The 16,016-nt window shown below is 43.1% G+C and overlaps 1 protein-coding gene across 1 annotated transcript in view; it reads right to left on the bottom strand.

Annotated features, from left to right (window-relative positions):
• Window positions 1–16,016, bottom strand: part of col18a1b (collagen type XVIII alpha 1 chain b) — a gene marked incomplete at its 5' end in the record, with an annotated part of 51,458 nt that overhangs the window by 28,037 nt on the left and 7,405 nt on the right. The window contains 7 exons of the mRNA XM_083758411.1: window positions 324–341; window positions 993–1,132; window positions 5,446–5,524; window positions 6,095–6,154; window positions 6,414–6,494; window positions 9,831–10,083; window positions 11,180–11,474. Of these exons, the coding sequence (XP_083614537.1) occupies window positions 324–341; window positions 993–1,132; window positions 5,446–5,524; window positions 6,095–6,154; window positions 6,414–6,494; window positions 9,831–10,083; window positions 11,180–11,474 (926 nt within the window). The remainder of the gene's footprint in view (window positions 1–323; window positions 342–992; window positions 1,133–5,445; window positions 5,525–6,094; window positions 6,155–6,413; window positions 6,495–9,830; window positions 10,084–11,179; window positions 11,475–16,016) is intronic.

Below are 16,016 nucleotides of genomic sequence, written 5' to 3'. Positions count from 1 at the left end.
ATCATTCATCATCTCATTCAGGCCAATCACAATTTGTTTGTGTCCTCACCTTCGTCTTCAATGTTTGAACACTCAAAACTGGCCATTCATTGTGAATGGCCAGTTTTGCGCAGACGAAAATGAAAGCCTGGGTATGCTAGTGTTTGCACAAACACACAAAACTGGCCATTCATTGTCAATGGCATTCAATTTTTGAGTTTACCCTCAAAGCTGGACATAGGAGGGGCTAGCGCCCCACAAACATCTGTCATAAGGATGACTTTCATCCCCCATGAAGATAATGTGAAAATAGGGAGGGAAGAAATTATTTAAAGAGAACATACCTTGGTGCCTTTGTCACCCTGAAACAAAGAGTAAGTACAGATTATTACAACATTGTGGAAATTGTTTCATTTCTGTCCTGTAGCAAACACCGTTTAAGATATTCAACATTCCATATTGCATATGGTTCAATAGTATGGAATACACCTCAGCAGCTGTTCCCAGCATGTCTGGAAAGCATTAATCAGCTGACAGCATTTGCAGCCCACCCATCTGACCACTGAACACGGTGGGTTCTCAGAGCATGGATATTTTACTGATTAATCAAATTGATTCTGATTTTGATAAACACATGACCACGGGAACATTATCGTGTTTCAGGTTGAATCAACAGTTCCCATTTACGAACCTGCTCTGAGTATAATCAGTCATTCCAAAATGGTGTGCCATAATGAGACAGTTGTGCCTTGGGATTTTCTATACTGTTTGACCACACAAAAGGTTATACGTTCTTTTTTTGTTTACTACTGTATGTCAGTACTTTGTATGCACTCATTTCCTAAAACAGGGGCAAAATCTATACAAAGCCTTTTTCCCCCTCTAAATTGTTTTTACAACTTCCAACCTTATCTATTTTGGGCATGTCATTGGTGTGCGCTGGGCACTGTAATGTTTGACACTACTACTCACTCACGCACGCACACGCACGCGCGCACACACACACACAATACCTTTTGCCCTCGTTCTCCTCCAGATCCGGAGAACCCAGATCCGGTGCTGGAACCAGATTCTCCCTTGGGTCCCGCGAGGCCCGTGTCCCCTCTGCCGCCCTTCTCCCCTCGGTCACCCTTCTCACCTCTAGCTGCAGGACCTGGAGGACAGTCACAGGTCAAAGGTCAGGGTTAATACACACACCTACTGGGACAGTGGTTCCCAAACTTGTTCATATCAAGGACCCCTAAGTTGACACTAATTAGCCCGCGGACCCCCATTTGAAGAGATATGCCAGAGACCCCCATAAGAGAAGATTTTTACGGCTCTAGCAGGGATTCTAGTTTAATTTCAAGGACCCCCAGATTTACATGCATTAGGCTACGGACCTAGCCTGGCATTTCTATCTCTGGGAAGTTTGTGGGAAGTGGGAACCCCAATTTATATTGTAAAATCAATGTTAATGTAACTCTGAGCCATTTGGTTGGCCGGCAGAGCAGCCGGATGGCAAACGCGAGGTTCCCATTTCGATCCCGGGCTCCTCCAGAGTTCAAGAGCAAAAAGTATTTTGAAGAAAAGTCAAAATGGCAGAAATCTATCCTGATGGGCCTATATGGGGATAACCCAAGGAATCCAGGGAACGTGAAATTTTGATTTTACTAACTACGATGCAAGAGTTATAAGGATAAATGTAAAGTGGGCTGTTATAGCGCCACCATGGAGGAAAATACTTCATGTGAGTTTTCGCATTTTCCCATGTAAGTCGATTTTTTATTCACTAATACATTAATTATTTATCAATAATCTGTTGAATTGAAAAAAGTTAATAGCGTTAAGACCTCCGTAATATTATGGTTAATGCCTGTGTGAAAAGTGGGAGCGATTGGTGCAGGCAGTGAGGAGCTACGACAGTGTTTCAGACAGACATTCATTCATTCAGACATTAAGTGAATTATAATAATATATTATGATGATGATGATGATGATGATGATGATGATGTCAGAGAGACGGGCAGCAAAGCTCGTGGCTTATTTCAAACCTATGTAATATGTATCTGAAAAATGTTTTCAGATACATATTCTAGCGTGATGATTAAGTTTAAAACGAGTAATTCACTGTCTGGATGTCATCTTGAATGAGATTAAAAATGGAGTAGTTCTGTGATCAAAACCAGGACGACATTTGATATGAAAATACACAAAGACGGAAATGTTCCCATTGTTTTGGCAAGATTGTTAGGTATGCCCATATGATGACCACAGATATGCTCTAAAAGAGTGAAAAACATATTTTTCATTATCCCTACGTCTTCATTGTCTACCATTGACGTCATTTCAAATCCAACGGTTAACCACCATTGTCATCTACAGACGTCAATGTGTGTTTTCAGTGGTTTACACCAGCCGCACTGTTCCGCAACCTGTGAGTTAATCTAGGGCTTCCGGATCAGAGCACAAAAAACTAAACCAAGACGGAAGAATTATAGGATTTCACAAAAAAAAAAATTCTCTGCTTTCCGTTCCCAGGCAGGTGTTTTTTGTGAGAACAAGCTATATTTAACTGCCAATAACTATATACAGTGCACACACACGAACACACACACAGTATACTAGATATATGCAGCACACATAGTCAGTTTCAGAGCAGGTGCGTAGGCGTCGAACAGTATGTGAGATCAATCTGTAGAGATATAACTGCACATGTTCACGACAGGTTTTTATTGATGCAACAATGTTTCAGTCGTGCAGTGTCTCGCATGGTTTCCTCCGCCATTGGTGTATTCATGTGTCTTGGATAAATACATGTTTTAATGAGTGAGAAGAAGGGCTTACAACTCACTTTTAACACTATTCAAAACAGCATGTAGGCCTACAATGCAATGTTTCCACCTTGCAGTCTTCTTCAAATATAGACATTGTTCGTGAGTCTCTATTAGTTTTGTAGGATCTTAGCCCTGAGACTAGCCACAAAACAAAAGGTACCAAATATTGCTCATACTGCAGCACAAATATAATATGACAGAGTGATATTTCACTTGTCTTTAGCTGTCAGCAATTCCTGAATGAAATAGACAACAGTAGACATGTTAGCAGAAGTAATGTAGTACTGTGTCCAGTAGGTGGCGATATAGCATAATACATACCAATAGCACAGTAATCCCTGCATAGTTTTATTAACGCCATAGCATTATCTGATCATTCCTTTCTCAGATAATGTTGCAAATCAGTTAGTTTTATTTGTTGTGGGCCTATGAAGCCCTTTGAGACTGTAGCAGTGATTAAAGTACCACTTAACCACTTTTCAACCTACCTTCATATAATTGGTCCTCACTAATGTAAATGTTCATGATAAAATTCCACAATCTTTTTCTACTTGGTCTGTATCTCATAGTAAGGCTGTGGGCCATATAGAAACATGTCCACCAGTGACGTCATTAATGGGGAATCCAAGCAAATAGAAACTGCAGGCTTTCTATTGCTGAAAAGTTGCAATGCAAATGCAATACTGGAAGGTGTCATGATAATACAAATACATACACACAAAATTATTGTTTAAAAAAAAAGATCTGGTTAACGATGATGTCACTGGTGGACGGGTTTCTGAACTGCCCACAGCCCTGAGTCCTATGAGTAGTCCTGAGTATATATATTTTTTTAATATTTTATCATAGATCAAGATAAGTTGAAAAGTGGTCCTTTAAGGGCCCTACAGATTAATGTGATTTGACCTGAGCCCTTTCTTCAACGCATGGAAATTCTTGAAGAAATGGCTCCGTCTCCGAGTTTGCGACTGTAATGCCACAGGATGGCCACATGAAGTCCGAGATCCATAATTGGAGCCAAGGTTTTACAATTGGATCATTAGTGCGTGACTAATAAGTAACTACTATTTTGGAGATCTCAATACAAAGCAGTTAGATGACTCAAAACCAAACCGTTAGCCTAACACATTGTCCATTCTATACCATGATAGGACGTTCAAAACTAGTGAGCCGCATTTTAACCCCAATCCGTTGTATTTCTTCAGGGGCAGGTTGCTGAGGCTTTGTTTTCCCAGTGACCCATGTTTGTAGTCGACTGGGGGTTGACAAGAACGCATCAGCCTATAGCGACAGTTGAGACAAATACAACACAGAGCTATGTTTTCCTCAGTGCCTTTCACTGGATGCAAGGAAGCTGCGTGTACCAGCCTGCACAGAGAAGCCTGTTCAAATCTCCATGAATCTCTTGAATGAAAAGTGATGAGAGAAATATCCTTGTTTTAACAAGCTTTCAGTCTCGTTCATAACCAGATTCCATATAATGCAATGTGTTTGAATTTTATAGTGACTGCTTTTGGGCTTTTGTTTCCCAGAGATTATTTTTGTGGCATGTTTGTTTTAATGTACAGTAGAAAAAGAAAGGGGTAGAGACAGGACATTGCAATGCTGCCTTAGTCATGCCTTAGTGAAGTCAGTTGTTCAATTCAACCCTAAAAGATTTAAGAACCCAGATTCAAGATTGTATTTATTTATATGCAGTTATGCATCAATCATAACATTATTTGACACTTTACACTGACAGCATCTTTTGCCCAATATATTTAATGTTCAATTCATCTTTTTGGTTGAAGTTCAGTTACGGACGGTAGTTATCATTGTTAGTGACACAGTCGTGTGGCCAAGTATAAATTGGGATTATCTTTTGACACTAACCACAAATCCATGCCATCTATCACCTAGTAGCAGTGGCTCGAAATTTGAAAATATACTCTATTCTCTTGTTCTAAAGACAAAAACAGGTCATTCTGCTTTCAGTCTCCCAAGAGAGCTTCATATCCATATCACGTCTAAGCTTACTGACAACTACTTTTACGTGTATGTCTTTAAAATGGCCTACAGTATTTTGACTGAAATTTTAGGAAGGGTCTATTGTTGGCAGAACAGCTGCTATATATGTATATTTATTATGTTTAGGGGGATCCAGGGGGTCTCCAGCTAAATAATTGATAGTTAATAGGAACGAAATGGACACTTAGAGGTTGATAACTCCGGCCAATGGAGTTTAATTAGCACTGAGAATTCTACAGTGTGCATTGGCATCCCATAGATTGTCAGTAAATTGTGGGGGTCTATACCAAACTGGGAGTCCTTATTAAAAAGGTTGAGAATAACTGGCATTTATACTGTAAATCTCAACAGTCATTTGACTGTTGAGATTGTATGACACTCAATACCCTGAAGAAGACTTGAAACGATAGTACTATAGTAGCTTTTATTTCATAAATCCTTCTTGCATTGTGTCTGCAAGTGTTATGTGCGACTGCCTTCCTTCATACCTGAACACTACCAACGTATTTTCATTTGTGATTAAAAAAAAAGCTTCGACCACCATGAACGCTGAACTAAATCGGCTCATATTTATTTAATCCAAGTACAGCCGACTAAATCCACGTAAAGATAAAGTACACGCCAGTGATTTTAGTGTTCATACCTGAGCCTGCTGAGACTCTGGAGCCCTTTGATGATGTCAGGCTGGGCTCTGGCACCGGCCGCAGAGACGGAGGGGTGGTCTGTGGGGGACAGGAACACATTAGTTAGATAGAGAGGGGTGGACTGTGGGGGACAATGAGTTGGATAGAGGGGTGGACTGTGGGGGACAATGAGTTAGATAGAGGGGTGGTCTGTGGGGGACAATGAGTTAGATAGAGGGGTGGTCTGTGGGGGACAGGAACACATTAGTTAGATAGAGAGGGGTGGTCTGTGGGGGACAATGAGTTAGATAGAGGGGTGGTCTGTGGGGGACAGGAACACATTAGTTAGATAGAGAGGGGTGGTCTGTGGGGGACAATGAGTTAGATAGAGGGGTGGTCTGTGGGGGGACAGGAACACAGATAGATAGAGAGGGGTGGTCTGCACTCAAGTACAATGTTGTGGTATTTGTACTTTACTTGAGTATTTCCAATTTCCAATATTATTACTCCACTACATCTCGGATCCAATTTTTTTTTTACACCACTACATTTAACTTTAGTTACTAGTTACTTTGTAGATTTGGATTAAAAACATACATTAACCACTTCAGTCAGACAGACAGACAGACAGACAGACAGACAGACAGACAGACAGACAGACAGACAGACCTTGACTCTGGTACTAGTCTGTCTCCTGTCCCCATCTCCACTCCCAAAATCACCTGAGCCCTGAGAGGGGGGGAGGGAGAGAGAGAGAGAGAGAGAGGGGGGGAGAGAAAGAGAGAGAGAGGGAGAGAGAGAAGGGGCAGATGTGTCAGGCATGGGTTTTAGACACTGCTGCAGTATGATGCCAAATTCAATTTCACAGCATGTCTGGAATTGTGTTTCTGGTTCCATGCATTGTCTAAGGCGAGGAGCGATCCGTCAGCTGGACAGCCGGCCGGCAAACAAGTGGCGTGGTGTGAAAGGGTTGAGGAGGAATACTCACGGCGTCAGAGTCATCCTCGTCATCGCAGAGGCGCTCGGCCGCTTGGGGGTTCCCCACCACTTTCAACATGGCGATGCCACCCTACACGTGCACGCAGACGCACGCACATGTATAAACGCACACGCACACACACACACACACACACACACACACACACACACACACACACACACACAGTGAGCGATTCCATTGACATGACAAAACTCCTGTCTGTTATTCCACGCAGCTGGCAATCAATCAGGTCACAACATGAATCCGCCATGAACCTTGCCGAGAGGTGGAAAATGCGAGCGTGGCCGAGACATGACTCATAGCATCCACAGTGTAACACCATGGTTGTCCCAGACCTTTTATACCGTGACCCAACACAGAACTTGGATATTCGCCCCAAACAAGTGAAAATAGCAGATCTACATGTTCTAAATATTGGTTCTAATTTATGGAATTTCTTAGATTTTTATTTAATTTATTCATGAAATCACTGAAAATAAATCATTGAATTCAGTTTTTAATTCATAAAAACATGGGGAAAAAAATAATAAGGGGAGCCATAACAATGTGTCTGTGACCCACAAGTGGGTCCCGACCTAGCCCCATATGTTCCCTCTCCCTACGCTCATTCTGTAGCTCCGAGATGAGGTCACACACTGGGCCCCTCCCACCGCGTTTCAGAAACGGCGCAAGTTTCCGCTATGTAAGTTTCTTACCCTGACGCCACGATTAATCCAAACGTGAAGGGGACGTGAAGGGTTTACACTAATTCAACCATAACAACGCCCAAGAAAATCCAACTAGAGATTTAAACCGAGCCTTTACGTCCCGTATTGTGTCAGTCGCTTCCATGTTTATCAAGGAAGTTGAAAAGCTTTAGCGCCTCCCCGGCGCCTCCCCTGGTCGAAACTGACTTCAGTTCACTCGACATGCACGCGCACACGCACACTTCCTTGATAAACATGGAAGCGACTGACAAAATACGGGACGTAAAGGCTCGGTTCAAATCTCTAGTTGGATTTTCTTGGGCGTTGTTATGATTGAATTAGTGTAAACCCTTCACGTCCCCTTCACGTTTGGATTAATCGTGGCGTCAGGGTAAGAAACTTACATAGCGGAAACTTGCGCCGTTTCTGAAACGCGGTGGGAGGGGCCCAGTGTGTGACCTCATCTCGGAGCTACAGAATGAGCGTAGGGAGAGGGAACATATGGGGCTAGTCCCGACCCACTGTTTGGGAAACAGTAGGGTAACACTCTCTCTGTGCTCAGCGTTTTGGCGGCAGCGAGGAGTGACATGCTATGAGCTCGTATATCTCCTCTCGTCCGTGCGTACACCGTCTGAGATTAATTCAATGGACGGACGCTTTTGACACCAACGGGGCACACAGAGACAATCACATTAGACATATAGGGCTGTATTTTGCGTGTCTTAAGTACCAGGTCTTATTACTTAACGTAAGACCTGGTCAATGCTCTTTGGCCACTCAGAATAGCCAAATGGCATTGATCACGCCTCCAGGTCTTAAGTTAAGTAATAAGACCAGGTACTTAAGACATGCAAAATACAGCCCATAGTGTATATTAGAGACATATAGAGATAGAGGGTGTCTGATCAGCCTGGGGCCAGAGAGAGCACTTTTGACTTCCATTATAAAACGGAGTCAAAAGCACGGCGTACCGGCCCACTTTCACCACGTCAAACGTGGTACAGGCCTGCGGAGCAGATGGATTTCATGACCTTTGATCTCCTGGATGGCAAAATGGAAACAAAAGAGTCGTGTTGTACGTGTAAAGGATGATCAGACACAGGTAAAACGGACAAATAGGATATAATAGAAAAGATGAAGATAACGTATACGCACGCACGCACGCACGCACGCACACACGCACACACGCACACACACACACACACACAGTGGAGGTGCAGAAACTGGGGGGGGGGGGGGGGGGAGTGCAAAACCATGGGAGACATTCAGTGGAAACTACAGGCCACGAGAAATATTTAAGGATTTTAATTACCACTTTGTCACTTTCAGGGTTCATGTGACCATCACATGTGGTCAGCTGGGTCACTGACTAGGCACAAGGCCGGGGTCAGAGGTGAAAGGTCGTGTCATAGCTTTACAGAGGATAGGAGGAGGATTAAGTCTGTCTTTCTTGTTAGCACTGAGTGACCCAGACACTGACGATATGCCACAGGGAGAGCTTCAAGTAGGGATTTAGGATATATACATTTGATTTATACATTTGAACTCATGTGTGCTAGCTCAAGCTGTACAAGCTTGAGCCAATTCTGCCTAAAGAAGGCCGGCCTGACCCAAAACGTGATACAGAAGTCTGCTCGAGACCCATTCTGTGCAACAAGACAATTACTCACTTGAAATTGTGAATAATGGCTGTTTGATTATTTGAGCACATTTCCCATAAACTCTAGATATAGCCCTTTTGATTCTAACAGTCTACAGGCCAATAGCCAGTAGCCATAATGAAATCATAATTCACTTCTCAACCTCATCAATCTGTATGATTGTATGCAGCAAAAAATACAACAGATTATTTGATCAAATTAACCAATTAATTAGTTGACAAATTCCCATGACTATAAATAAGCTAAGAATTATTTTGGTCAAGGACAGCCCTACAGTATATCCTTGTACTGCTGGCCTCTACTGCCCCAAGCTCAGCTTAATGTGGCCTTATGGGCCAATTAAAAATGTTACAGTTCTGATTCTGAAATATTAAATCAATTTAAAAAATGGCTATAAATTCAAAGTTGAATTATCAGAATTTCTTAGGGCACTGAAATGACTCAAAACTACTATTCAGCCCCACTGACAGCTATGGTCAGTGGTGGAAAGTAACTAAGTATATTTACTCAAGTACTGCACTTAAGTAAATTTTTGAGGTACTTTTACTTTACTGAAGTATTTCCCATTTCCAATACTTTTACTTCTACTCCACTACGTCTGAGGAAAATATTGTTCTTTTGTTACTTCACTACATTTATTTGAAAACGTTAGTTACTGGTTGAAAATGAGACTAAATGAAAATGAAAAATGTTAGGAAGGGACTAATGGACAAGAGATCCAGTATAAGTAAGACACAACAAGTCATTTTACACTTGGTTGCATGCTGAAAATAGCCGATCTACAAGCTCACAACGCATGAGGGCATTGTGATCTTGTAGATCGGCTATTTTCAGCAAGTGAAAAACCTGTCAGTACGACAACATCAAGGCCCGCCAAAATACAATTTGGTCGACTAAAATCAACATATTTAGCCGACAAAACTCTTATGATATTTAGTCGACTAAAACATTCCAGGAGGCTAACATGTGACTACAACTAAATGAAAACTATTCAAAACACTATGACAAAAACTAAAATCAAATTTTGCTGTCAAAATCAACACTGCCTGCCACGTTACCTGGTAGCGGTCGGGGTCGGCGCCGCCCGCCTGGCCCACGAAGATGCCCGCGGCGGGGTCCAGCTCCATGTCGTCGGGCGAGCGCTCGAACTTGACCACCTGCGGCGTGGAGTCGCAGCCCTGGTAGAACGTGACCTGGTCCTCGAACACGGAAAGCGAGAAGCGCGTCCAGGTCTCGGTGAGGCGCGGCACGTCAAAGGCGGCCGCCTCGTACGACTCCTCCGAGTCGGGCTCGGTGTAGAAGAAGTGCAGCCTGTTAGGATGGACACGGGTGTTACATAATCATCTAATCGCAATTCTTAAAATTGTCGCGATAATAATTGCGACAATTTTGTCACGATCGTCAAAATCGCATCCAAAATCTTTTTATTAGAATTAGCAGAGCTACAAGCTTACAACGCAGCTATTTCCGCTTTTTTATACTATTTTTAAGTATACATTTTATAAATAATGTTCCCATTATTATGCCAAGAACACAATTAATTGTTAATCGCAATTATTTGTTTGACAATGGGCACTATGCACACACGCCATTTTGGAAAGAACTTGGGCCACTTTCCTACTTCCTTCACAGGTGTTACTTCCTTCACAGGTGTTACCGATGATACTAATGAAGGCTCTGTTCCATTCTGGTCAAACAAAATCAGGGCGCCGCTATTGTGTATGTTGGCTCACTGGAAACACTCTGCTACATCAGTGGGTCTCAAAGTGTCCTTGAGTGGGTTCCAAATGGCCCTGTATGGGTCTGTAACTGTAACATTTGTACACTCTCAGAGTTGTGGGGGTCCTTGAAATGAAAAAAATTCAGAACCACTGCACACTAAATAGAACAGAGCCTTAATTAGTATATCATCGCTAACACCTGAGGAGGAAGTAGGGAAGTGGTCCTACAAAATATGTTTTTTTTTTGTGGTGCAACCACTCCTATAGACAGCTATGTGTGTGCCTGGGTCTGTCCCTGGCTGGGTCCCTGGGTCTGTCCGAGCACAAAAATAGTGTTATAGCGTTTGTTCACCAGCAAGTGTCACTGTTGCACAGCTTAACACACACACACACACACACATGCCAGGGATGAGGGCTTGTACAGTACGTACAGCACAAGTACAGTACAGCACCACTCACTTCAGACGGGTCAGATTTTTTATAGATTTCTAAATCTTTATGACAAAGACAAACAGCTCAGACACGTTGCAAAACAGAGTACACAACAAACACATACCTATACATGGGACCCAGCCAGGGACATACCCAGGGACTCAGGGACACTCATAGCGGTCTATAGGAGTGGTTGCACCACTCAAAAGATATTATTAAAAAATGTGTAATGGTGACAGCTAGCCCGTCCCGACCTGCGGTGGGTGCCCCCGGGCGCCACGCGGCTCAGCTTGACGCCGATGTACATGAACTTCTGCGGGCCGTCGGTGATGGAGAACAGCACGGCCTGGTCGTCGGTCCTCGGCTTGACGTGGAAAAGCAGGGAGAAGTGGCGGTAGAACGGGTTGGGAACGTGAGCCAGGGCCGGCTGGCCGGCCGTCGCCGAGGGCCCGAAGAGGTAGGCCACGCCGCCGCCCGGCCCCAGTATCCGGGTGATCTCATTTGGCGGAGGGTCTCCAATCAACTGGAGCAGAGACACGCCACTCTCCTCTGTAACGGAATAAAACAATTAAAATAGACGTGTGTTTCTTTTTTTAGAGGAACACAAACAACTGAGGAAATAAAGTGTTTTTATTGAGTTATTTAAATCTCAAAACTCTGCTCGTAGAGAGACAAGAAGTTAATATCCACAGGCAACAACGGCATGGGTAAGTGGTCGAGAAATTAAGAAGTGCAAGAAAACAAAGATATTATAGATACTGATATTAATGGTACAAAGTTAAAGGAATAGCATGTGAGCATATACCTAGCACCTGGGCTAACTAAATGGCCAGTGAGAAGAAGGAAGTGCAGATAAGTAGTAGCCAATTAAGTCTGATTCACTGAGTCCACCAAAAGCCCTCGGGTCATAATGTGGTGGAATAATACAGACGTCTAATTCGATAGGCCAAACCACCCATAGCCCCCTGAGGTCAAAATGGTGAACCACAGACCTCAATGAGAGAATCCCAGCGACATGTTGACCGCACATTGACCACCACTGCTTTAACTAAAGCTGGGTTCCTCCTGTTGTTTTAAGTTAGTCAAGCGCTCAAGCCTATCCCCACGAGGACGAATTCAAAAGACAAGTCAGTGAGTGAAGTCTCCTTCCTTGGGTCTTGTTCTTGTGTCTGATTTCCACTTCAGTAGCGTGGCGGTAGTGTCTCGCACCACAAGTATAACCGATCTGCCAGCACACAATGCATGTTGCAGCGCGATGTGTTGAGGGCTTGTTTTCTGTGCGTGACACCCACATGTAACTTACAGTAGCAAATTATGGCTATAAATTATGGCTAGACCCTTTATGGACTCTGCATCATTTCCTATGAACATGATATAAATACTAAATGCTCAACACGTAGCTCAACATGCAATCTGTATTTCTTTTTTCAATTACTTTTAAATTCATATTGCATTATTACAGACAACTTAATTTACATTATTAAGATGCAATTTGTACAACTCTATTCCATTCACTTCCACTCCAGCAGCGTCTGTCTTTGATATGTGCTATGAAATCTTTACGTTCACAACACCACATGTCTTATTTATTTGGGTATTTACACATTTTGTTCAGCCACATTTAGAGGAAAATACAAAACATGAAGTACATTCATGAACGAAGAATGTGAAACACTCTCAAACTTCAAGCCTGCCAGCTGTAAGATGAACTAATCATGCACGCGCACGCACGCACGCACAGTTGCACACACCCGCCAACCCGCCTCCCCGCTCCTCTGGCCGCGACCACGCGACAGACTATCAAATATGAATGCCTGCCTATCGTAAACGATACAGAGACACCTCCCCAACAATATGATAGCCTGACTATCGTAAACGATACAGAGACACCTCCCCAACAATATGAATGCCTGACTATCGTAAACCATACAGAGACACCTCCCCAACAATATGAATGCCTGACTATCATAAACCATACAGAGACACCTCCCCAACAATATGAATGCCTGACTATCGTAAACGATACAGAGACACCTCCCCAACAATATGAATGCCTGACTATCGTAAACCATACAGAGACACCTCCCCAACAATATGAATGCCTGACTATCGTAAACCATACAGAGACACCTCCCCAACAATATGAATGCCTGACTATCGTAAACCATACAGAGACACCTCCCCAACAATATGAATGCCTGACTATCATAAACCATACAGAGACACCTCCCCAACAATATGAATGCCTGACTATCATAAACCATACAGAGACACCTCCCCAACAATATGAATGCCTGACTATCATAAACCATACAGAGACACCTCCCCAACAATATGAATGCCTGACTATCATAAACCATACAGAGACACCTCCCCAACAATATGAATGCCTGACTATCATAAACCATACAGAGACACCTCCCCAACAATATGAATGCCTGACTATCATAAACCATACAGAGACACCTCCCCAACAATATGAATGCCTGACTATCATAAACCATACAGAGACACCTCCCCAACAATATGAATGCCTGACTATCATAAACCATACAGAGACACCTCCCCAACAATATGAATGCCTGACTATCATAAACGATACAAAGACACCGCTCGCGCTGTCATCCTGTCGAGAATGGGGGGGGGGGGGGGGGGGGGGCGGGGGGGGGGGGGGCGGGGGGAGCCCACGGCAACTGGCACAGGAATTAGTCACTCGCCCCCCCACACACCCACACCCACAACCACCCACACACACACACAGCACACACACTTTTGTTTTATAAATTGAACCCTGCATGAATTCATTACAAGCTTAAATCTCTGAAATTAATCCATTAGAAAAAGTGAATGCATCATGTGTTACTTATGTAATGCAACAACACCCCCAACACTGATGCTGACGTGATGGCACCTTTCTGTGCCACTGTAGTGTGTGTAAATCAGATACACACCACATGTGCCATCATAATTCATGTTGCAGTGTACGTGCCATAAATCCCCCTATGTGGACAGTACTTCCTGCTCTGTCGGAAGACCTCTATAGCCTTTGGCGTGTTCAATCCCCCCACCATCTCACCACAGTTCCTGTTTCCTAAGACACTGCTAGCCCTCCTGCAAAGATCATTAACGACCACTGGCCTCAAAAGTATACTCGCATTACTGCAATGTATACGTAGTACTCTGTTTCAAGTAAAAGTCCGGAATAACAAATGTACTTGAGTATAAAAAGTCCAAATGTATCAGCATGAAAATTTACTTAAAGTACCAAAGGCGACAGTCCTCATGCGGAATGTCCCGTTTCAAGTTTTCAAGTGTAAAAATCTTTTGAAAATAGCAGATCTACTATGCTCACGACAAACGGCAGGTACGTATGCATGATGGCAATCTATAGTAAGCGAAACAATATTAACGCGGACAAACTTCAGAGCGACTTTTGGTGTGGGTGAAGAGGTCAAAGGAATATTTTGCACATGGAAAAGATTTGCTGATTCAGTTCCCATAGACTAAAATAGCCCTGTAGGGTACTAGAATGAGCAACTATCTGTGAGACTGACTATTAGATTCACATGAATTCTCACCACATGGGACCAAAGCACTAAGATCAGCAGATATACAGTAGTTCCGAATCCTAACAACAGTGTCTCGAGGGTGGCCTGTCACAATAAATTCATGACTACAGCCCTTTCTCGATAGGAGCTGTCCAAAACGTCCTAACTGCACATTAGAAGGTCACTAACTGGTCACAGACTATAAGACTTTCCCAAGCCTTTGTTAATGGTGTTCTGTATAGTGTATACATCGGCTTATGATGACAAATTCAAAGCAGAACCGAGTGCAGAGGAAGCTATAACTCATTGGCCATCTGACAGATGCCTCCAGGGTAGAGAGCTATATTTTCCACCCATTGTCATTAATGACTGTCAAAAGCTTTTAAACTGTACAAATTATGATAAAAACCGTTGTGTGAAAGAGGTCTCACACGCTGGCTGTCAAATAAAGCACACGCGCTCTGTATCTTTGTAGAATAGATGCTCACTAATTGCGTGCGGTAATGAAAGCGTTTTGACTTGGGACTTCACATGGCTGTCTAGCAGAGTAGCCCTGCCTGTAGCCCACAAACCTATTATTTGTCTTGGCTGGCCGGGTGTTTGGCTGAACGGTAGTTGGTTGGTTTCCCACACAGGAAACCGGGGGTTTTGAATCCATATTTTAATTAACATGAAAAATCACTTGTCATGTTACGCTGGGAATCGTACTTCTGCCTTCCAAATGGCAAAATGTGAACTTCAATTTCCATTAACTGCATTTTCACATGAGTACATCAATAAAGGCAAGCACCATATTCATTTTAAAATAAAAGCATCAACCTGTATGAATGAGGCTTCACCAAACGAACGTGATTTTGTATAGTTTATTCACCACGTTCCCGGTGTTCCCGGTACTTCAATGTGGTTAAAAATCGGAAAACACACTTGACACACAGTGACTGGGCACCTCTGTTTAAAAATACATCAAAGAATTGACAATGCTACAATTGGATCGAAAGTAAATTAACTACATTTCCTTTCTTCACAGTGAAATACCGCCTCTTTAGCACTGACTGAAGCGTGACTTAATTCGCTGTTACTACAATCTACACTCCTAATGCAAAGCCTTCAGACTTTAATCATTCACCGGCATGGCAAATGTTCAGTGTTAAAATAAATTCTCTGGGGAGTCGTGTTCACAGCAATAATCTTTCAGTGCAATAATCGGTTTACAGGGTGATAACAGTGGCATTATATGCGTCCCTTGGGGCAAAGCTGTCAAGAGAACTTGCATGGTGCAAACTAAACTTATGTCACATCTGCAGTGGCTAACTTGAAATCTGTCTGGGTTAATGCATAACACATGTTTTCTCACACACGCACGCAGGCACGCACGCAGTGTTGAGTGGTCAGTGACGTAACTTTATCCAACATACACATCAGCGAGATCTGTGTGGGACTTCAGCCAATTAGCACTGGAGAGGCGAATATGGGTTACAATGATTCCCACAGAGTGCACCTGCTACTGACTAATCTCACATGGCGACAGGACCCGTCCAGCTGT

This window comes from Protomyctophum parallelum (genome assembly GCF_964188405.1).
Source record: "Protomyctophum parallelum genome assembly, chromosome: 23".
Classification (NCBI taxonomy): domain Eukaryota; kingdom Metazoa; phylum Chordata; class Actinopteri; order Myctophiformes; family Myctophidae; genus Protomyctophum; species Protomyctophum parallelum.
Note: the sequence above shows the minus strand (reverse complement) of the source record. Positions and strands in the feature narration are given on the sequence as shown.